General features: G+C 44.6%; 1 protein-coding gene across 2 annotated transcripts in view; it reads right to left on the reverse strand.

The window, feature by feature from the left end:
* Positions 1-25,088, reverse strand: part of SPRYD7 (SPRY domain containing 7) — an 875,965-nt gene that overhangs the window by 273,773 nt on the left and 577,104 nt on the right. Inside the window, exon 1 of one of the 2 annotated variants that reach the window (XM_085621931.1) lies at positions 5,247-5,402. The exons of the other annotated variant lie outside the window; for it this stretch is intronic. Coding sequence (XP_085478057.1) covers positions 5,247-5,349 — 103 coding nt within the window. The 5' untranslated portion in view covers positions 5,350-5,402. Of the gene's footprint in view, positions 1-5,246; positions 5,403-25,088 lie in introns of those variants that run through there. 2 annotated transcript variants of the gene reach the window in all.

Below are 25,088 nucleotides of genomic sequence, written 5' to 3' on the forward strand. Positions count from 1 at the left end.
TTATGGTGAGCAACATTTAAAGCTTTCCGCTTATGCAGATGATATTCTTCTTTTCATTTCTGACCCTGAAGTTTCTATTCCTCCTTTATTACATGAATTCTCTTCATTTTCCCTTGTCTCTGGTTACAAAATCAATTCAGACAAAACAGAAATTCTCCCTCTCACAACATTTTGCTATCAACATTCCTTCTCTTCTACTGGTTTTGCATGGAATAGTTCTAAAATCAAATACTTGGGTATATGGTTCACCAATTGCAGCACCTCTTATGTTAAACTAAATATGACTGAGGCCTTATCTCGGATTGACAAACTATTCTCATCCTGGAATCCTCTTTTTCTTTCGTGGTGGGGTCGGTTGACCTCAATTAAAATGGTTACCCCTACCTTAATTTATGCTCTTTCCATGCTCCCTGTCCATATCCCTGCCTGTTACTTTAAAAAGATTGATTCTCACCTCTCCAGCTTCCTTTGGAAAAATAAAAAAGCTAGCATATCCCTATCTTTTCTTCGCAAGGCAAAATCTAATGGGGGTGTGAATTGTCCTGATTTTCATATCTACCATAAATCCTTTTGCCTCCGTCAGGCCTCGAGATGGCTCCTTTCCGAACCTTCCCCTTTTATCCCCCTATGGCTCTCTATTGAACGTGCTTTTCTTTTACCCCTCTCTTTAAAGAAAGTTCTGGCCTTTTCTGCCAAGACTCCTCCAACTTCTCTTCCCTCGTTTAAACACACTTGCCTCCTGTTGAAACCCTTAACCCAACCAAAATTTGTTTCTAGGGAGTCCTTTTTAGAATCTCCAATTTTTCCCTTATTACCATTAAGAATAGAACTATCTTTTAGAAATCCTTGCGATTATGGGGAATAATTTTGGTCAAGAACCTATTTGATGGTTTATCTCCCTGTTCCTTCCCCCAATTTCAGGCTACCTTTCATTGTCCCCGTTCTTTTCTACAGAAATTCTCTACTTTAATGGCACTTATTCTGGATACTTTTACTCTCTTCCCTCTGCTCCCCTTCTCTCTGAACAAAACTCTCTTCTCAAGATTCTTCTTTCTATACCCAAGGCCTCTCTCATTTACAAACACTCCTTAGCCCCTGATCCAGATCGTCCTAAAAATAAAATTGAACATGCATGTGAGTTAGACCTGGGATGTGAATGGACCGTCAACTTTTGGGACAAACGCTGGTCCCGTTGTCTAAAAATTTCTAGATCTGCTTCTCTCACTCAATCTATGTTTTTCCTATACCATAGACTTTATTTCACCCCTACTTCTATAGTTAAATTCTCTCTTTCTACTGACACAAACTGCTGAACCTGTGGATCTCCTAATGCTGACCTCATGCACCTTCTTTTTCTTTGCCCTTCCGTTTCTCATTTTTGGGGACAAATTTGGTCCTATATTTCTCGGTTATTCAACATTCTCACTCCTTTTTCTATTCCTATTCTTTTCTCTAGTAGTCTGTTTGAATCTTTAGAGCTCCCCTCTCACAAACATGGGGGCATATTATCAACACGTAGCGATAATTATCACTAAACGCGCTTAGCACGTTTTTTGCTTTCGCCGACTATTGCTGGATTGTATCGCCATGATAGCGCTGTATTAACAACGCTTTGCGCATGGGCGATTTCAAATCCAGCATTAACAGCAAAATGCTTGACTATCGCTGGAAATTTAGCGATATAAACTCACCAATGGCGAAATCCTTGTTGATATTCCCTGGCGAACTCAGCCTGACAATCCACCTTCCATTGGCAGGATGGCTAAGTCAGGTTTTCTTCAGGGGTTAAAATCCGTCGCAAAACGCGGTTAGCGTAGTTTTTGTGATCGCCTGACCCACCTCGATAACAGGGCGATGTGTTTTTGACGGAATCCATGCGGATTAGGTTGGGAACGCCTACTTTGAATGTCATTAGCGATGTATATCGCTGACATGCAAAGTAGGGTTAAAAAGGCACCTGATTCAAGGAAACTCACGCTAAAGCGTGATCACGAGTCCTTGTAAATTGTGAGTTGTAAAAATCGCTGCTTTTCCGGTGCATAGCGCCGGAAAAGCGGCGATTTTGCTCTTGATAATATGCCCCATGGTCATTTTGGCCTGATGTTAGCTTTTCAACACATAACTCTGAATTGAAAAACTCTTACAAAACTTTCTGTCCAACACTGGTGGAATAGTCTCTGCCATCGTCATCGACTTTGCTTTTGCCTTCTCTTGCAATCCAATGGTTAATAGAGATCTTTTTTGGCTGCCACTCACTACTTATTTAGACAAAATGCCACTAACAAATAATTCTTGTTTAAATTCTGAAAATGTCAAACCCCCGTAATTTATTTATTTTTCTCTGCTCTTTTTCCTCTAAAACTTGTTGGCTTATTGTATTTCTTAACTATAATATGATTATGGTTCACATTTATTCGTTAATATGCAATACCTCATATTATTAAATTGTAAGAGTTCCCCTTGTCTTCCCTTCCCCCTTCCCTCCCCTTACTTCCTCATAAAATGTAAACAGCTTTCTCTTTTGCGCTTGTGCTAGCCATTTTATTGTTTATATATCTAGTTCATTGTGCTCTTTTTTGTATTGCTGGCCTTCTGTATTTCGTGTTATTATCCAAATAAAGCTTTTAAACATGAAAGGCAGCCTAGCGAACACACACCTTCCCACATGCTCAGATTACTAAAAAAAAAAAAGAAAAATCTGCATTAAGATTTACCCCCTTTGCAAGTACCATCCTTGGGAATAAATGTATCTGATTCTACGATTCAGAATGTGATCCACTATGCTACACAATATACAACCGCTAAAAGCATAAAACCATCGGGAAAAGGACCCCAAGATCCAAGTGAAACGAAATACAAACTAATCACTTAAACAGTTCAAAGATGGCATTGGAATAGGTCTTCACAGTATTTCAATATATTTCTAAAAACCCATATGCTACCTATTGGATCAAGAAAAAACAACATAACCGTTCAACTGTAATTTCAAGAGTGAGAGTTTGTTTTTAAAAGGTGGCAATAGTAGATCAAAAGCAATCACATACCAGGAAAAGCAATCATCATTGCATTGGTAAAATAAAACAGATCACACTGGCGAAGAGAAAAAGCTTGCTTTACCATGCCTCTTGTTTTTAATCCTAACAGTACAAATGCACACTCAGAACACAACACTGTTTATGTCTTGAAGCTCTTGGTCACATTTCTAACAAAATCCAACTGATAAATCTGGAACTTAAGTTTAAAGTTTAAACCAAGTGTGCCTCCGGTATACTGCACTTCAACATAGGATGTCACCTCTCAAACTGTATAGTGGTGCGCCGCCTTTAGGGGCATATCTACAAGTTGGCGATAAAAAACTTATCGCCGCTTTTGCGGACGTTTTCGGCCGAAAAGCGGCAATAATTTCATCGCCTAATTAGCAAGGCCACGCTAACGTGTGAAACCTTGCTTTAGCGTCAGGACTCCTAACGCCCAGCTTTGCATCTCTAATGAGATGCAAAGTGGGCGTTCCTGACCTAACATGACAGGAGAAATGTCGCTAAGCGACATTAAGCCCCACGCTATGAAGCATAGCGGTAGGAAAAGTAGCGATAACCCCTGTTATCGCTACTTTACTTACGCCTGCTTCAGGACTGACTTAGCCACGATATCCTATGGAAGGTGGATATCATGGCTAAGTTTGTGAGTCCCTATCAGCAAACTAAACGCCACACTACTTGAATCTCAGGTTAGGCAGTTAGCGCTAGGATTTTTATCGCTTTTGAGATAAGCGTTGCTAATAGCACACTATCTCAGCGATAAAAATCCACGCTAGCCCGCGATAATTATCCTAGCGATAATTATCGCCGGTTGTTGCTGATATGCCCCTTAGTTAGTTATACCCAACTAACTTGGGGGCATATCAGCAATGAATTGCGATAATGATCGCAAAGCGCTCGTATCGCTGTTCTTTCTATCGCTGGATTTCTTCGCAGAGTTAGCGCGGTATTACTAACGCGTTTTCCGAAGGCGATAAGAAATCCAGGGATAGTGGCAAAAGCGCCAATATCGCGTGAAAAACAGCGATAACTTGTGAGCGCTAATGATGAGGTTGTAAATATGGGAGTGTGGATTTAACCTGCCAATCCACCTCCCATGCACTAATATGCCCCTACATGGTTAAGTAAGGTTTTGAGGAGACATAAGGATCCGGCGATACCCACAGTTAGCAGGAGTTTCAATATCGCCTCACAAATCTTGTTGATACAGCGCTGTTGTGTTAGCGCTCTATTACATGTTGTAACTTCGACAGCACGCCTAATTTGCATCTCATTAGCGATGGTCATCCCAGGAATGAGATGCGGTGCAAAAACGGCTGCTAACATGCGTTAATGCATGTTAGCGCTGCATTGTAGATATGGAGATGAAATTATCGCCGCTTTTTTGGCTTTTAAAGCCAAAAAGGCGGCGAATTGACCCTTGATAATATGCCCCCAGGTGCTCTATAAAACCACATCGCCATCATCTCAGTGCAAACAAGGAGTCTGGTGTGCACTAGAGAATGGAAGGCCTTACTCACAACCTAAGTGCCCCTGAACTCTGAGTAGTTGGTTTAGCGCAGTGAAACTATATTTAATGCTAGATATCATTTAAATTGGCATAGCAAACACATAGTCTCCCTGATATTAACTATCTCTCACCAAATGAGTCCGAGAAAGCAGAAATAGCACTGGAACATGCTAACAGCGCATGGAGTGGATAAGAAAATAAGTAAATTAATTAAATATGCATGAACACTTTTCAAGGCATCCCTGAGATATAAATATATATATATATTTTCCTAACTTGTGTTATTCTTTTGGACTTTAGGGGAAGGGTTATGGTATGGAAGAATTAGAAGACAGACGACACAAACGGGAAACACAACCATCGCCTAATATGTGCGGTAAAAAAAATACACAACACACAAATAGATTACTTTTTACGCTGGAGAGATAGAGTATTCTGGCGCGAGGGCAGTGATAGCAAAATAAAGAACACACTGTCGCTCTTAGCTGCGTGGGAAGGACACAGAATAAAACGGAAAGCTGGTCGTTATAAACGCATGTGTCCAGATGAATAAGGAGAGAAAATTCTAGGATGCTCTCGCGTTTTTTAAAAATATGTAAATACTAGAAAAAACACAGGACTGGAGTTGTCCACGAAGGGATAAGAAGATGTAATGGGAAAACTGCACCTATCTAGAGGCCAATGTCAGCTTTCCTCACCCATGTGCTGCGTGTCCAACTGCACCGCTGGCATCTCCTTCAAAGGGATGTGCCCAGGGCCCCCATCCCCGCAGCACCTCAAGCAACACAGAACTGACGCCATCTCGTGCAGGAAGCGCCCGGTCCAGGAAAAAACTGCTGCTAGGACTGAGGCACACCCCCGCAGCCACCCCTGACAGCGGGCGCGCGTCCTCGCAAGAGCTTCGCGAGGAGGTAGCGGCCATGTCTTAGCGTCTGGAGCCGTCTTACGAATGCAGATAAAGCTAGCTTGAGGCAATCACTGAGTATTTCTATTGTTACAATTGTATTCAGAGTTGTCCAAACGTTTTATGGCGCAGATTTATTTACGTTAGTACGATAACATATCTGTTTTGTTGTACACAGTAACAGGATAGGCGACCGAGAAATTTGACATACTGAATATTCGAATGAGTACACCCAATTATAATTTTAACACATATATACATATTTAGGTTTTAAGTGGACACACAATACAATCATAACACAATCGTAGAAACAGCAAGTTTTCAAGTTACAAGATGGCCGTTTCATATCACCTCGGTTTCATAGTAAGGGGCGGGGTCTCATAATTTATCACGATCTCACGTATCATCATTACGCAGCTCTTTGGAAGACGGGACGTTTAGCAGTACTAATGGAACGTATGGAGTGAAAACCTGTTCATTTCGTATCCGAAGAAAGTTGAAACTTGGTATTGAAAACACGAGCGTGAATGTTTACTATCCAATATATTGTGACCTAAAGCAGGTGGGCTTTTTCGGGTTTTAAAGTTACAAATTAGCATAGTGACCATGCCACAATACGAGCTACTCATTTCGCTGAAATGTATTCACGTCAATCAAGTGGTGACGTTGTCTGGTGACAAATTGTGGGAAACAGCGACAATTATCTATTTCAAATGCACTTTCACACATGCCAACGTTTAAGAACCGAAAAGTGGGAAACTTTTTTTATGAATAAGGGGAAAGTATTGTCCCCATTATTAAGGTCAGTGGAAGGGGTAAGTAGTGTCTCAGTTACTCCCGTGCTCCCCTTCGCACCACTTTCCTCAGCAGTCTCTCACTCTGTTAGCCATGTATGACCCCTTTCTCTCCATATCTTCTTGAAATTATCCACTTTCATATCTCACACGACAACTGCCTTTTCACTCTTCCTACTGTATATGCAACCTCACATAACCTCACCTTCACCATCTCTCACACCCACACTATTCCCCTCACCTGTAAACAAGGCATTTTCTATTCCTTTGGTACTACCAGTATTTTGTCTGTGTATCACTTTAATATAAAATGTTAATTACAGTTGGCACATGACTATCACTCTGGGCCACATATATGAAGCCTTTTTTAGGTCGCAAACGGGCTGATTCGCAGAATCGGACAGTTTGCGTACGCAAAGAAGCCTTTTCACATGTATCAAACTCAAATTACAATTTGGTAACCTGTTACCGAATAGCAATTTGAGTTTGCGATTCAATTTTAGGAAGGGGTATATTTAGGACGTCCCTTCCCAATACGACATTTCATAGGTATGTATGAATGTTTTGCGACCGAAATACGGTCACAAAACATTCGCCTTTCACCACCTACTTCAAGTAGTTGATAGCCCATTCGCAAATGGGTAGGGTTCTGTGGTGGTTACTTGCGCTCGGTACGGCATGATGTGAAGTCATGCATCGCGCGCCATGCGTGCGATGCATCCTTCACATGATGTGGTTCGCGCGATGCATCGCGCACGCGTTGTTTGTTATGGGTGATGGAATTGTATATGTTTAAAGATGTACGTTGATCGGTGACTCGAGCAATATGAGTCAGTTGCAGTTAGGGTCTCAACTGGAAGGGATGCTCCGTGCTGTGGGTGGAGTACATGAATAAAGCTTCACACTTCAACCTACCTGTCTTCGGCTGGATTATTCACCACTTCATTTGGCGACGATCGGGAGACTCCACCCACACAGCGACACCCACTCTAAAGGATCTGTTTTAAAGCCCGGCGGATTTGACGCGTCAAAGTTCTTCCTGCGACGCTCTTCAAAGTCGGAGGTTACGTACATCCGGGTTTGTCCCGGAAGAGGTACGTTTTTTAAATTTGTCACGGAGTCCCATTGGCTGGTACGCGTTTTCTAGCGTACAGGGAGACACCTTTTGATTGGCTGGTTTCGCTCGCAGCGTTTGACTTTCCGTGTACAGAAACGGATACATTGTTGCTGCACTCCTGGGAGGTTCATAGTGTTGCACACGTTTGAATGCGGCAATATCATTGAGGATTGGCCAGCGCGTCGACCTGCTTATCAGCGACGCGCACGCTTGAAAGAGTGTGCTGATTTTTTTCTACCCAGCTCATCGTGAATGATTCAGCGACGCGCACGCTAAGCTTATTAGGGTATTTGTAGCCAAACACAGCTCGTCGTTCTTTATTCAGCGACGCGCACGCTAACAAGCATTGGAGTTATTGGAATACTGGTCCCCTGTCAATTTGTCGTGTGTTTCCCTGCGATACACACGCATATATGGGATTGGATTGGTTAAATTCTCGATTTTAATAGTTAAAAATCGATGCTCCTCATAAGAACATTTATTTTGATACTGTCATTGTGTATTTGTCAATTTGTTCAGCCACCATTTGTCAACTATCTATTTTTTAGATAGACAGTTCACTTCAAATTTTGAATACCATGGGTGAAGTATTGGGTTTTAATATGTATTGATCACTTGCTTGGAATTGTGAGTATTTACATATTTTGTCTTGCATCCTACATTATAAGTAATTATATATATATATATATATATATATATATATTTTTTTTTTTTTTTTTTTTTTCCAACATGGCTAACGTTCAACAGATTACTCAAATCACCCAGCCACCTCCTTTCCTCAGCAAACCCGGTATCCCTGAAATAATTTGGTCCGAATGGTTTAGGCTTTTTCAAAACCATTTAGTGGCTATCGATGCTGTGGGTTATTCTCCAGATAGGAAGTTTGCTATTTTTTTTGGGTGTTTGGGCCAAGCCGCCCAAAGAATTTTTGATAGTAATGTCCCTATTCCACCACCTGCTTCTCATGCAGGGGATGGTCAATGGAACGTGTATTTGGAAGCCGTAGCCAGATTAAAAAAACAATTTTCAGACGAACCTAATATAATGCTAGAACGGCATAAGTTTTACAACAGGAAGCAAAAAGAAGAGGAAAAGGTCGAAGAATACATATCTGCACTCAGGGTCTTGTCTATTACATGTGACTTTGGGCCATTATCTGATAATTATATTAGAGACCAATTTGTTTTCAACTGTGCTTCACGGAAAATTAAACAAAGAATTCTAGGATGCAAGAACCCAACACTGACTGAAGTTATTGATCTAGCCTTAAGCATTGAACGTTCTACTATCTCCAGCAAAGTAATAGAAGACGCTAAGTCTGGAATTAATTTCGTTTCACACCCTGAGTCAGACAAGGACAATACCCTATGCGCAGTAACTGTTAAGAACAGGTCACAAAAAAAATTTCAAAGGAGACAACCAATGTTCTGTTATAGATGTGGGTCAAAAAACCATATTGGCAATGCACCTAATTGTCGAGCAATTAACAAACGGTGTGTTATATGTAAAAAGATTGGGCATTTTCAAGGGGTGTGTAGAAATGTGAGAAAGCCATTTAATGTGAGCTATGTTGAGTCTGACATTGATAATTGTACAAGTTCTTTGAACAACATTGTGGTAACTTTAGAATGTGATGATAAATCAAACCAGAAAAAGGGTCCTCTATGCTCTGCTATAATTGATAATGTTCCCTTACAGGTAATGGCAGATTCTGGTACCCCGATAATGATATTAAGGGATTCAACTTTCTACGAGTTATGGGAAGGGAATAACGATCTGTGGATTTCGGATGTCAACCCAAAAGCATTTGGGGAAAAGGATATCAATGTGCTAGGTTATTTCCCAGGCAAGGTACAGTGTCTAGGTAGACAGACTATGACAAAGATCTATGTGGCGGAGAAGGGCAAGAATATCATTGGGTGGAAGGACCTTGCTCGCATGGGCTTGTATTTGGTACCAGGGGATGAAGATCCAATTAAAGTAGGTGACCTACCAGTGTGTAACGTCGAATGTGACAATATCAATTATGGGGCCAGGTTTACGAATGAGGTCATCTCTCAGTCAGCAAATGGTCTCACACACTCAATAACTGAACTCTAGGCCAATGGTTTATATATAAAAAATATATGCTTGTTTTATTTTAGAACCAACAATAGGTATCAAAATATACTTTCTCAGAATGAGATGCTTTAGATAAATACTTTTGCAATATGCAATTGGCTTTTGTAGAAAGTTACAGATTGTTGCAATAGGCAACACAAGTTCAAACACAATAATGCATTGAGTTCAATGGAAGTTTTAAGTTATTTGCAATAGATTACTTTCAGGATTACTTTTGTAATTCCAGGACTGGATCCTAAATTCAGTCCTGGGTCAGTTCTCAGAAACAGGTGATAAAAGTCGACTTAGTTGCTGCTATGATTTTTAGACAACATTTTGCTATTTTAAAAGTTAACACTTAGAAAATATTTCATAGAAAACAGTCAATGATTCCCTATGGAAGAAAATTCAAGTTGCAGGTATAGTATTTGACTTTTGTAATCTAGTACTGGGTGCCTAGACTCAGTACTGGGACCTCTATCTAAAGCAGGTAAGTAATTACGTTTTCACAGTTTGTACGATTTTTAAAGAATATTTGAAGTTTACAAAAATCGACAGAAGAAATTTCACAGAAAAACAGACAATGATTCCCTATGGAAGAAAATTGGGTTACTGGTAAGTAAGGTTGTGAATATTTTTCAGGGTCAGTGCTGGGCACCAAGATCCAGCACTGGGAGCTCACCTAATAGCAGGTGAGTATTTTCGTTTTCGTTACTCGGCTGCTTTTTGGTGAATATTTTAAATTTTGAAAACTCCACACTTAGAAGAAATTTCAGAAGAAACCAGTCAATGTTACCCTATGGAGAAAATTGAGTTATCGGCTTTCAGGTAAGTACTCAACTGGCAAAGTTAAGGTTCTGGGCACAGACTCAGGGGTCTCCCAGGGTCAGGTAGGTACAGTTGTTACACCCTCAGCGGCACAGGAGCAGCCGGGTGCAGAGTGAGTTAGGCCCAATGTTATCCTATGGGAGGCAGGGGGGCCTTGGTTGGTGGCTGCTGACTAGCAGGCCACGCGGCTGTGGGAGCTGGGCTCTTGGTCACTTGCTCAGGGCAAATGGGGAAGTAGATAGGTGCAAAGGTTACACTGCCAGGGCCACTCGGGCGGCTGGGTGCAGGGTGCTTTTGAGCCTTCGGGCGCTCAATTGGTTTCAATGGGAAAGCTCCGGTTTAGAAAAAGACTGCAATCTCGGGGACGAAGATTCTTCAGGTGCCACCACCACTTCGAGAGGTAAGTTGGGTAGTTGGAGGATAGGTAGGTACCCAGGAGTTGGGCACAGGGGGCCGCAGGGCGCCGGGTGCAGGGGTGCCTTTTGGTGTCGGGAAATCTTACCCTCTGTTGATCGCGGTTGGGGGGGTACCCGGTTCTGAGGCTGCAGGCATCGTCAGGAGCGTCGAGGGAAGTCCTTGGGTGCCGGACTCAGGGTCACAGTCGCCGGGGGTTGTCCTTGTGGTCTTTGTTCACTCTGGCACAGGCCAGGCTTGGCGGGTGCAGAGTGTGCAGGGTTCGCGGTTCCGGTCTGATGCCAGGGATTAGAAGCTGATTTTGAGTAGAGCCTCTACTCATGGGAGTCCCAGGTGCTTAGAGCCAAAAGGTAGCCAGGCCCTCCAGGGTTTGTGAGGTTGCTGGCCACAAGAGATGCGGGTTGTAGCAGGAGCAGGTTCAAGGGTCGACAGGCCGGTAGGGCTGGGGCCAAAGCAGTTGGTGTCTTCCTCTTCTTAGCAGCTGCAGGGCAGGTCTTCTTTCCTTGCTCTTCTTTGTATTTCGGAATCTGGAATCTGGGGAAGGAAGGTTCAGGGTGCCCCTAAATACTAGATTTAGGGGCGTTACAGGTAGGTGAAGGGCAGGGACCAATGGGTCCCTGTCCTGGGGTGGGTACACCCCCTATCCTGCCTCTCTCCTGTGGGAGGGGGGCAGTAGCCTAGTCCTGATTGGGTAGGGCCTCCCATCTTCAAGATGGCGAGTGCCCGAAGATGTGCTTCACCTCACCTCGCCTCCCCCACCTGAGGGGTGGGGTTGGCAGACTGGCACATCCCCTGTCCTTATTTGGGGTTTCCGGCCAGGCTTCCCGCCAGAGTGGGGGCTGCCAGTGGCCTGGGGAAGCTCACAGAGGTGGCATGCCTTTGAAGCTTCTCCCTGCCCATCCTGGGGGAGGAGATCTAGCACCTCGCCCAGGATGTGCATTGTTGCAGGCCCAGGAGAGCAGGGGCTCTCCTACCCAGGGGTCCAGCAACATGTCTGCTGTGTGGCAGCCTAGGCAGCCTCCCAAACCAGACGTGGATTGTAGGTTAGGTTTCAGGGGGCATCTCTAAGATGCCCTCTGGGGTGCTTGGTACATTAAATCCCACACTGGCATCAGTGTGGGTTTAAGGTGCTGAGACGTGTGATACCAAACTTCTCAGTCTTCAGTGTTGCCATTATGGTGCTGTGGAGTTCGTGTTTGATGAGCTCTCAGCACCATGTACTCTTAAATGGCAGCACTGCACTTACAGTGCCCAGGAATGCACCTGGGTACTGTAGGGGCACAGGGCTCATGCTCCTGTGTTCACAGCACTGGCATAGGGCACCCAGCTAGAGGGGGTGGCTTATGTATACCAGGGCAGTGTAGGTGGCGGGCATGGCACACAGTGATGTGTGCCATGTCGACTCTCTGTTTTGTCTTGTACCCAGACACTCAGCCTGCAAGGGCAGTGTGTTTGTGTTAGGCTGCAGGACCTCTAATGGTGACACAACAAGTGCTGCAGCCCTTAGAGGCCTTCCCTGGTCACAAGGCCCTGGGTACCTAGGGTACCATTTACCAGGGGCTGACATGTGGCCAGGGTTTGCCAATTTGGGTTTTAGGGTTTTAGGGAAGGAACATAGGCCCTGGGCACCTGATTGGCAGGAGTCCAGGGCACACTCAGTCAAAGTACATTCAGCAATTCAGCAAAAAGTGGGGGCATACCATGCAAGAAAGATGGCACTTTCTCACCTCAACCTGTAGTGTTTCAGAATTTGTTGGAGACTATCCTTGCAGAAATACGGGATTTAAACCTCATCCAAGCTCAGGAGGTTGCAGTTCATCACCAGAGACTGAATACATTTGGGGAAAGTGTCTTATAAATTCCAGCAAGACTGTTGGCGGTAGAACATAGGGATCGGACCTTGAGGATAGCTCCCTTACCCTAGAAATGGACGTAAGGAATATTAAATAAAAGTTATCCATGTCTAAGAATAAAATCGATGAAATGTAGAACTGTGCAAGGAGGTCTAACTTGCGATTTGTGGGTGTTCCCGAGGGAGCAGAGAACTCATTTAGCCATCACAATACTTTTCAGCTCATTGATTCCCTAATTAAAACATACCTTCTTGACAAGGTCCCATCCGATCGCTCCATAATGCAAGCTCATCGGGTTCCTACCCACCAACCTGCCAATCCTAAATTTCCTCATACCATCCTTGTTAACTTTACAGACTATCGCATAAAAGAGCCCATTCTTTCGACAGCCTTTCAGAAAAAATCTTTTACAACAGCCGACAAAGGGGAGTTTTGTTTTTTCCAGATATGTCAGCCTTACACGGATGATATCCTTCTGTATTTGACCTCTCTGAGGCGGTCCCTGATTGTTGTCCTCGATATCCTTGCCATTTTTGGAAGGTTCTCCGGGTACTCTATTAACTGGAGTAAATCTCTGTGGTGTGTTCTGGCAGGAGAGCCGCCAATTCTGCCAAAAGGATGCCCAATTCAAATACGTACAGAGGGCTTCAAGTATCTGGGGATATTTCTCTCCCTGGATCCTTCACTTCGTTACTCCCGAAACCTTCTCCCCCCTTTGTCCAGGTTGCGTAAGAATATAAACAGCTGGAAGTCACTCCCTCTATCCCTGCTGGGCAAAGCAGCCCTTTTTAAGATGATGTCTTTGCCTCGGTTTTTATACGCCCTGCAGAATTCCCTAGACCCGGTCCCACCGTCCTACTTCAGGGAGATAGAAGGCCTTCAGCGGAACGTGTTGTGGAATGGGAAGCCACGTATCGCCCTTAGTAAACTCACCCTGAATTGGTATGACGGAGGCATTGGCCTCCCTAATATCAAAAAGTATTATCGGGCGGCCCACCTGGCTGCCATCAACCATGTCACCTACACCCGTCCCGGGGATCCAGGCTATAATATGGATAGATGGCTTCTCTCTGGTGGGAACTATAACAGAGCCCTTTATTCTAAACCACAACGCTTTAAACTCACAGGCCCCACTAAACACTCTGTCCATGCCTGGCATACTGCCAATAAAAGCCTTGGATGGACTCGTAGACTCACCCTTGCAACCCCGTTGTGGGACTCAGAACAGTTGGGTAGTTTGTGGAAAAGCAAAGGGTTTGACAAATGGGACCTCATAGGCCTCTCACGCATAGGCGATCTATGGAACAAATCAGATATTAAACCATTCATCACCCTGCAACAGCAATTTGAATTAGCTGACTCAGAATCCTTCCGTTACTCACAGGTTAGGCACGCTCTACGTTTCCATCTGCAACATAGCACCATCCTTCCTGAATCTTCCCCATTGGAGGACAGAGTCATAGACGGCCACGTCCCAGATAACAATATCTCACTGTTATACAAAAAACGGGTAAATAATATGCAAGATCCTCTCCAAGTGCTTCGCGAGAAATGGTCCAGAGATGGAATTGAGATGGATGACGAGGAATGGCAAGAGGCCGTTTCCTCGCCTAGAGTTGTGGCGATACCAGCCTCCGACTAGTCCAACTAAAAATACTCCACAGGAGTTATGTGACAGGACCCCAGTTGGTACGAATGGGGAGAGTGGACGGGGAGGATTGCAGACGGGGGATGTGGCCGGGTGGGTACTTTTATGCACATAATTTGGGAATGTGCCCATATTCAATCCTGCTGGCGTAAAGTGCATGACATCATTAATGCAGCACTGTCCATGCATCTTGGCCTCGAAGCGCGTAGATGTCTGTTGAATATTTGGGAGCCGACAGATCTGAATGACTGCTTAACACAATGGGTCACCTTGGGGCTTAGCTCAGAGGTGGGGGGCGACCCAACCTCCTGTGGTGGGTGATTGGGAGAAGGATCTGGACTGGTCAATGTTCAGGGAAAAGACAGTATACGTGGCCCGGAGTTGCCCTAAGAAGTGGACCCGAGTGTGGGGCAGATGGAATTCCTATAGTGGGGACATCTGTCAACCACCCCTCACTACTGATAGTTAAGACCCTCCTTCGCCCTAGACCTTCCAAGGAACATTTTGTATTGCCTGAATGTACCTACTGTACCCATGTTGCCTGACTTATTGCGTTCTGTGTAATGTACTTGGTGAGCTGATGTGTGTTAATAAAAAGTTTTACCCAAAAAAAATGTCAGCCTTAGTGGCTCAACGACCTAAAGACTTTCTAAGAGTGGTGGGACATTTTAAGGCTGCCGGCACTCAGGCGGCAGTAGCCTAGCAGTCTAAATTAAAAGTCCTGTTGAATGGACAATTTCATCTGTGTACAACGATTCAAGAGGCACATGACCGTTTGCAAAAAATGCAGCTCTGCCTAAATTGGTGAGAGAGGTTGCAAGGTGCCTGCTCAGTTTGGTATATAATAGTATTTGTTTATGTCTAGGAGCTATTTGTTGCCCTTTTTTCCTCTTTCTTTTTGAACAGGGAATGGGAGTTCTCTGAAGTGGTGCCAGGTGCAGTTACATGTTACCAAAAACAGGGTTAGGGTCTGCAGGGAGTATGGCAGTCAATTCTCCCTCACAAGTTTTTTTGTTGTTGGAGTCACCACTATTGGCGGGTCGTTTTTCGGGGGAGGGAAAGAGAAGCTGTGGGGTGGGGGGGAACAAGCTGGAAGAAAAAGAGCAGAGTCATCAAGAAACCTGAAGTTCTAAGCAGTTGGAATTTCAGAAGTTGGGGATATGTGCAGGAAATATGGAGATTATTGAATGGTTTATAAGGTAAAGGTAATCTCTTGTAATAATGATGGGGTTTTAAACAAACAGAAATATGGAGCCATCATGAATTGGCTGTCTTCATGTAACCCTGAAATAATTATTTTACAAGAGAGACATCTAAAAGACAATAGTCAAAAGCTATTTATCCCAGGCCTAGAAAAATCATAAAACTTTTACTAGACCTGCAGGTCTAGTGACTTAAATAATTTACTCAACCTAATTGTAATGCTCTTGACCCATAATCTGGCTTTAAATTATGTGATCCTGGGCAAATATTATAATTCACTAAGTCGCCATTTAATTCATTATCACATGAGAGCACCTTCAAATTCGCGAGTTCAGCATGTGTATTTCACAAAAAAACCCTTTTGTTTGATTTAGTAGATAAACATTTGCTCCATATATAACACAAATCTAGCCACATATATGATACATATGACCCATAACTTGTCTCTTAGTTCATTAACAGCACTGTCATCAGGGCGGGGCAGGAATGTTTCTCAAGTCATGTTTAAAAACTAGCACTTTTAATAAATACATAGCTAAAGTATGAAGTGGTAGTACACTGTTATTTGCAATCAGCAGATTTTTCATTGAAATGACCACAACATTTCCCACTGACATTCACTTTTACTAATAAAACTATATAGTGTACAAACTATAATGTTTAGAAATCGAATTTCTGTAAATATTTGACATTTGCACATCACTAAGTAAAGTGTTCAGATTTGTTTTGCTCCTATTTAAATCTTTGCATCACACTTCTGAATTACAAAAAAAGAGCTTTTGAAATTCCTGATATATTTTGAAATATTTGTACTATTCATTTACAAGCTATTTAAATGGTATGTGTTAGAAAAAAACAGACATCTTACAGCCTTTTGTTTCACAATGATTGTCAGACAGCTCACTTGACAAAAACCTCTAAATGTAGTAAGAGAAAGAAAAGTAAACACCAGCAATCAGTAAAAATACAACTTTGAGAGGTTATTCGGTCACGTGACAGCGATTTTCTTGCCGAGTGGGGTTGTCTGACGTATAGTCACAGAAAACAGACTACAACAAAGCATATTATAATATATATTTTTCTAATATCGTCAACTATCTCTTATCACTCCATGCAGTTGGATTGGTGTCTTACATGGAGAAAGAAAGAAACGTCAGACGCCAACGCCGACCAGAGGGTGAGCGAAATTAGCCCTGGTGCCGCTGTGGACCCACTGGCCCGCTGGTGACCGCTTGTGCCCCACTCCTCCTGGTGAGCAGAAAAGATCGTGTACGGTTCACGGGTCCTGTCTTGTGGCTCCTACAGTCGACCTACTGCCCCGCCCGAGATGCCGGAAGCCATCAGCCTTCAGGTTTGTGTCTCTCCCCCCACCCCCGTGGAAGCAACCCGGTGTGGAAAGGACCTGGTGCGGCTTGTGGGGGACCTTGGGGCTGCTAGGCTGAGTTTGACCTTCTCTTGCCACTGGAACGATTACCCAGCAACAGCACCTCCAGTGAGGCAGACAGGTGGTGTGCGAGGAAGAAGCCGGCCCAGCCCCACCGCACACCATAGGGGTGGTGGTTCAACGGTGGTAGTACAAGCTTTTATGACCCACTGCACCCTGCACATTTCCTCTGGAGGAGGCCCAGGAAGAAAGGACCACGGGGCCCGAGGCATGAGGACTGCAAAAGACTTGAGACTCTACTGGTGAGGAGAGGGGGGGGGGGACCACAAGCTGAAAGACCTACTCACGGCCCCTGGTGAGAACCAGAGCCTGAAAGTCACTGCTGTAGCCTGAGGCCACATTCCTCAATCGAGTTCCGAGCACCACCTTAGTGTAAAGCAAGTCCATGGAAGCAGGAGGCTCAGGTTGCAGTTTCTGCCAGTCAGCAATTTTAGTCTCCCTCAGACCTCCCCAACAATAAGTGGAAAGGTCCCCAGAAGCTAGACCCCAAGATCCCTCAGGGTGTCACAAAAAAACAACTGCAGGATGACCAAAAAGAAGTTTCCCACGCAGTCAGAATCTGCTTCTGAGGGGAAAACCTCCTTGACGTCAGAGACATCCCGAAATCTCAGAAGTGCATGAAACGTAGCTCAGGCAACCTCCGCTCTGAAGTCACGTCAAAAGGTTTCAACAGCAGGACCCATCACACACTTTTTGCAAAACACATCCCTAATGGTGGCAAACCCCCTGCACCGACTGCCACACCAGCGTGTGCTGCTGACAGTATTAAGAAGGATCCCCTCACAGGCAGTCTCACCACCAGCAAAAACACCTGCTGCAAACGACCCACAAGCATACACGGGGAGACGCAGGCCTCAGTCCTGCCTATGGTTGGGTAGTTCCCCAGGAAACAAACCTACAATCCTGTGGGAACCACATGGCATCTTCAACTCCCCCATCCTAGGAAGATGGGAGCAGGTAGTTTCAGCCCAAATACATCGTCAACACCAACCTTCCCGGCAGACCTCCACCCAGTTTATATCCCCCAAGCTACTAGCCGCTAGTTGGATCAAGACAGGAGCACCAGACTTCAAACAAGAATTGAGGAATCTCTCAACAACATTTTTACAAAACTTGGAGACTAAAATAGAAAGAACATTGGAGCTTACGCTGAAGCTGTTCAGAACTGCTGAAGAAACCAGACAATCCTCCTCTCTCTGCCTCTGCACCCAAAATAGTGATACAACCAGTGAACCTCAACCAATTACAACTAGTGAAGAATAACACACCACGCCAAGAGCACTGCTTTGGCAATCCACCAAAATGGAGTTACAAATAGACCTCCTATAGTCAATTGCACAACGTCTAGCAGCCCTGAGCACCAAGGCGGATCTTATTGAGATCAATCTTTGCAGATACCAAGAAACCTGGTCTTGCACTTGCTTGTGCGCAGCAATCATAGACAAATGGGCAAGTCTCCCGGAAGTACTAACAGACCTGGCAGCTATAATAAAGGGGACAACTGGGAGTTTCGGGACCAGCAACATGTCCACTTATTGCAATTTAAGCTAAAAAACAAAGTCAGACGGCTCCCAATTTAACCCAAATATAAACACCACCGGTAGCCCCCCCCCAATAAACCACAGCAACCAAGTTTTAATCTCGGGCACCAATTCCCCCTTCAGCTCACTGGGGCAAAGCCTTAGCACCAGAACTATAGCTAGAGTAGTGGAAATCAAGGATAATTCACTCATTCAGAAACAGCAAGAAGTGCCGTTCTTTAGGAGGGATAAGAAAAAAACTAAGAAAATAGCACAAAAAGGCCACAACTTCCAAAAGAGTTGCATCCTTGCTAACAACTCAGAATCAACCAGCACAAGTTAAAGATGACAAAGCCCAGACCTACCTGATTTTTGCCATAAAGCGCGCTGCACAAAAACAAACAACAATAGAGGCAAAGGAACAAGCAATCAAAATTCTTTCCCATTCAGAAATCATAACGAGGGAACTGTACAAGCTGAAAAGCCCGGCTAATGAGATTCAACCAGCTCCTCTGCCAATAACAGTGAAGATTGACTCAACTTCTCAATCTTTCTCGTCTGGGGAAATTGGCTCAAACACTGGGGCATGTCTCATCTGGTGTTCCACACACCTGAGTGCCCTGATATCTTGCGAGTGAAACACCCCACTATCTACAAGTCCCACCCCAAAAGCTAGACAGAGAGGTAGGATTGGGCTCCAACTCAATCATTTCTCGGCCGAGACACAGACCCCTACCCACGGACCAATATAACTCAAACAAACACATGAGGATGTATTAACCCCCAGATACCGCATCAAGGGACACTACAATATCTTAAATAGGGGCAATATACTTCGTCTATTTAAGCACATCCCCACATTGGCCCATATACGATCGGATGACCTAGTTTGGGTCAACTTTCTGTGCCTATCAGGGGACACCCATGTTGAGTCCACTTTGATAGGGCTGAGCCGCCAGCCACACCAGGTGATAAGGATTAAGGAACAATCCCTCTTGGTGGAATGGGGGAAAGACATCACAGACCCTGCACCAGAGAAATAACCACACATGCCAAAAGCAACCTCGTTAAAGAATTAAGTCTACTCCATCCTGAGGGGTGCGGACGGCAACCAACAGTGGAATAATCTAACAACAACGCCCAAGCCCTATAAAGCATAGAGAATAATCTTCACACACGACCAAAGGTACTTCGTAGCGAGTCTGCGCCAAACATCGAACCTGGAATCAGTGACCAACTGGACAGCCGTCTCTCACTACAGCACCACTAACATCTTAAAGATCACCAGCCGAGGGAACTCTGTCAGGACATCTGGATCCTGCGCACAACTATCAATCACAGCCTGGAATATGGCAGGCCTTAAAAAACTTCCTGGGACCACTTCTGTAACAGATTACCTTCATAAAAGTGACATTCTCTGCTTACTGGAGACCTGGGCTACTGAAACAACAACCTTCCCAGGTTATTACGAGTGCCACACCTCAGCTATAAAATGTAATATTTTTGGGCGGCTGTCCGGCGGTCTCTCCATCTTTATCAATCATGCTCGCAAAATAGAGACCACAGTAATCGAAATCAACCCGTCAGAGCTACAAGCCCTACTCATCAAAGGGCTAAAAAGCAACAATCACTCAATCCGACTATTGTTAATCAACTGTTAATTCAACCCCTCCTTCCACCTGAAAAACAGATATTAAAATCACTGGTAATAATAATCAAAGAACTTTTAAACAAATATGTTTCATATCTTCCAATAATCGCTGGGGACTTAAACACCTGGACCGCTGGGGAAGCTTAAAAAAAACCCCGACCCCCAACAGTGGCAGCCCCATTGCAGCACCTTCTTGACAGTCACAGCTTAGCCTCCGCGCATGTCAGGACGCACAATGGATCACACTCCCTTCGTTCAGGAATAAATCTACAATTGACTACATTTTCATATTTGATCAGCTGACCGCATACCTCAGTAACTTCGAAGTCGACAACAGGGAAGAGAGAGACCATATACCATTGAGGGCAAATTTTTCAACTAGACGGTAAAGCCGCTACACTACTACAGATACTAGGGGATCCAACCGGGGGAGCGTGCCACAAGGCCCTCAGCATATTAAAATGGTCTGCAAATCTTGGTACAAAACTAACCGAGTGGATAACGATCCAAGAGACAAGCCCCACAGCATTAGGGATAGCTACTCTCCTGGAGCATTGGGAGGCTCTTCTAGCACATCTTCAACAGGCACTAGGGGATAGATCCGGAACTCCCCCGATGCAGGTAATACATGCCCATTCATCCCCCTTACACATTAACCCAAAGGAGCTATACGCAAGCAAAAGGAGTCTCCTAAAGGCACTGAAGGCAAGAAGTAGAGGAAACAAGACCCCCCACGGTCAAACAACCCTTGCTCTTCGAGCAGAACACAGAAATTAAGTCTGCAGCAAAGAACAAAGATGATTGAAGCAGGATAGCTTACACCACTTTTCAGTTACGCTTATGCGACCTCAATAATTCCACTGTAATGGAGAGGATCAATACTCTTCCCTGTTCATAAAAAGGGGACCGCACGAAACCAGAAAACTATTGGCTCATTGCTTTATTAGAACTGGAAGCAAAAGCGTACGCCTGAATATAGAATAATGGAAGAACTGGAACCCTGGTCAACGGACAACAGCATTCTACCCCTTTTCCAATCCGGTTTCATGCCTGAAAATGGCTAACATTCTAGCATTGGGATATATGACAAGCCGTGCCATACAGTCAAAGCACCCACCTTTATTTTGCTGTTTTCTAGACTACAGTGCAGCTTTTGATCGGGTGGACCGGGGAATATTGTAGAAGAAACTGGTCACCAGGGGGATCACCCAACAGCTATTTAAGGCTATAATTGCACTATATCAGGGGATGGGGGTCTGAATAAAAACTAACCCAACCACCGCAACAACAAAAGTCCCAACCAACAACGGTCTCAAACAAGGCTGCGTGCTCGCTTTTCTTCTTTTCAACCTCTATACAGCAGATCTGGGCAAAGCACTGGATGGCACCAGCCTAATAACACAGAGGATGGGGAAAGTGCGGCTCCAAATCCTCCAGTATGCAGATGACATTGTAATAATGGATCATTCTCAAATTGGCTTACGGGAGAGCCCTCAATGCACTCTACGGGGACAATGAAACAACAAACTTTTGGTGAACCAGGGGAAGACCAAGATAGTCATCTTTGGGAAATATCCACAAAAGAAAACAGTTCAATGGCAACTCGGCGACTAGCAAATAAAATCATGCACAAGCTTTAATTATCTAGGTGTCTGGCTCTCTGATGGGGCCAAACCAGGGGCCCATTTAACCCATCTTAGAAGCAAGGGAGCTGGAATCATCCATAGTCTGAAATGACTAAGCCAACAGCTACACAGCCCAATCACGGAACCTATGTTGCATATCCTGAGAGCCAAACTAGTCCCCTCCCTCAACTACTGTCACCTAGCATTCCCCAGAGCACTGAATAAGTATCTCATGAATTTCCAAATCACCACTTATAAAATTTTGTAACTCTTCCCCGACAGGCCAGGAGAGCTAGGGTGAGGTTGGAGCTGGGACTCGCTTGTCCGGATCTTATATGCTCAGGGGACCTAATAAAATATAACATCAGTACCTTTCGAGCCCCATACTCCTCACTCAAAGCACAAATTAAAACGATCTTCAAAGAGGCAGGCTCTACATGGCAGTCACAGCTGGCAGTGCCCATTAGCCTTGTCGACATTGAAGTCAGTAATCTGCACAACAGGGACAACCTGGTTTCAGCCTGGAAAAAAGCAGTGAACAGGTCAAGAAACTCTCTTTCGACAGAGACATTGAAAGGCTATGCCACAGAACCAACTTCACCGTATTGGATGTCACCTATATCCTGGGGAAAGCCCAGTCGTACTTTCAGCAAACATTGAAAGCCCAGGCACGAAAGAAAATCACCTACATGAGACTTCTCACACTGCCCATCTCGGTCTTCAATCCATCCTGGGCACTGCAGGACAATTCAGCTGCTTATCGTCTATGCAGTTATAAATGCGAATCCTGGTTCCATCTGCTGTGCTGCTGCCCAAAGTTGGCGAGTGAACGATGCCGCTTGCTAACCCCGCTATGCAAGACCCATGCTATGCAAGACCCATGGCCTCAGACATTGCAGAGAAGTCTCCGATCTGTGCTTCTCCTCCAAAACAACACAGACTTTGGCCAGGTTGGGGAAATTTATCACCGCAATTCGGGCTGCCCTTCCAAAAACAACCAAATCATTGGCCTCAACGGCAACGTAAGGAACCATACCAATCTTGCTTCAGCATTTCAACATTTTAAGAGTTTTTTTAATGTGTTTTAATATGATACATTGCCAAATCTGATTTGAGGTGTTTACATGTAATGACTTAAAGTAATCGATCATGAATAAATTACGTACAGTAAAAAGACAAACTGACATTTTTCGCGACCTGTCTCGCTAGTAAATATTTCCATGCAAATTTTGCCTGAGCTTTGATGGCAAAGTTTGGGGTGTCAATTTATTTGGTAAGGTCTGTTGATTGGCATTTGAGGGAGGTGATAGGGGATAAAAATGGTAGGTGGATTTAGATAAAGGTTTTAGTTCAGAGCCTTGCCATTAACCTTGTGAATTATTACGATCCAATATCAGACGTTGTAAGTGCTTTAAGGTATCTCCATAATCTTGTTGTAGGGCAAAAGAGTGCTTGATTGGGGGGAGGGGGGATTAATTTTTCCAAGATTTGAAATTAGATACTTCAAACAGGACTAAAAAGCAGCTGAAACAAGTAGTGTTCTTGCAGCCATTGAACAGGATTTCCAATGAGATGATCCATAGCATTTAGAACACCCTAGGATGGTGCAGTTTACATGTTTTTTGCGCTAGTTCACCACTATGTCAGAGCTTATTTTTTTTTTAATATCTTAGACTCCTAGGTTGAGGAATACTACTATCTGGGGTAATTATTTTTCCGATCGTTCTATAGTTTCAGTCCATTTTGAATTAGAAGTTCCAAATACGGAGAGACCAAGCTAGCAGTTCAATAAGTCTTTGATGAGAGATCCGGTAAAGCTGGAGGAAACGCACATTTTTGTTACAGAATTCTTTGAAAAATCACAATTCGACCCATGATTTTATAGTCTGGGAGGCCTTTAAAGTTACATTTTGTGGTCGCATCACAGCTTATAAATCAAACCAAAATAAGGTATGTACTGCTAAAATACAGGCGCTACATACAGCAGTCAACATAGCTCTAGGTGGTCTGTAAGGGTAGAGGATAGGATCAAGTTAAAAGAGCAGCTCGCGCTGGCCCAGCGGAATCGCAGAGATTTCTTTATTATAGAGGAGATCAATAATTGCAGAACTCACCAGCATAAAATATATGAGGATAACCAGTTAATTCCGAATTTCTTGCCTGGTTCACCCGGATTAAGCAGGATACTCAACGTATTATTAAGATCCAGAAACCGGTCACTCATACGATTCAGACACAAAATAATGAAATCACAGAGGTATTTCTGCAACATTATTGGAATTTATATGAGAGAGCATATTCAGTTTCCACATCTAGTCTGGAACATTATTTCAGTTCAATCCTACTCCCTCAATTATCTAACAATCAAAAAGACAGGATGTCAGAGCAAATTTCGGTTCCGGAGGTGGTGCCAGCTCTCTAAAAGACGCCCAATGTCCCAGGACATGCCACGCAAGATGGCCGACTACCCCCACTCCCGTCGGCTCCCGCTGGCATCAATGAAATCCTGAAACATCCTGTGGCTTACACGGCATCTGAACACCCCCCCTGACCGAGAAAATGGTCAGGATTGCTGGGGAGAGGGCATGGTCACCGGGGCCCCTGCAGATTTGGGCTCTTTGAGGGCAGACGCAATGGCGGCCTGAAGACCGGAACAATGCTGTGAGTGCAGCCGCCCTGTGTGTGCGGCATGAAGGGAGCCCCCGGGGACAGCGGCGGCCTGGAAGGATGGCCGGGTGGACCCAGGTCAGCCAGGAAACGAGGCAGCAGGTTGGAGGCGGCCCAGGTCCTAGCAGCATAACACTGTGAGTTCACGGATGCGAGACCCAGAGGGTCATACATGCCAACATTTTACAAGGGGAAAGTGGGAGATAAAAAAAAAGTAATTGGGAGAATGTATTTCCCCCATTTACTTCTTTTGAAGGAGAGTCAATTTCAGGCGGGAGACAGTCAAAAAGAAGTAATTTTTTACTTTAAAAATCGGGAGTTTCCCACCTGTATCGGGTCTATTAGCATGTATGCAGAGGGTGGGGCCGCAGGTGGAGTGTGGCGGTCCCCAGGGGTGCGACAGACGCACAACTGCAACGAGATGCTGACGGGGGCCTGTTTCTGTGGGTGTGCCCAGAGAATGGGTAGTGCTCTAGGTCGATCTGGTGTTTCCTGCATAACAAAGTATGCGGCAGAAGAGGGCATCTGGGCTTTGCCACGCATCCGGGCCTTCACGATAACACATCATAGTGACCCTGGGAACGGAGCTGTTTACAGTGAGAGACGGCCCTTGAACAAGAGACTGGTCGGGGGCATAGGTGAGGCCCTAGTGTGCACGGAGGCCTGTGCATACATTGAACTCAGGGGTAGGAGAGGGAGCAGTGTGCCTGGAGGTGCCAGCGTGCATGAGGGACAGGAGTGATGGGTTTCTGTGAGCCCCAGGCTGGTCATG

The sequence above is a fragment of the Triturus cristatus genome, chromosome 8 (genome assembly GCF_964204655.1).
Source record: "Triturus cristatus chromosome 8, aTriCri1.1, whole genome shotgun sequence".
NCBI classification, from domain to species: domain Eukaryota; kingdom Metazoa; phylum Chordata; class Amphibia; order Caudata; family Salamandridae; genus Triturus; species Triturus cristatus.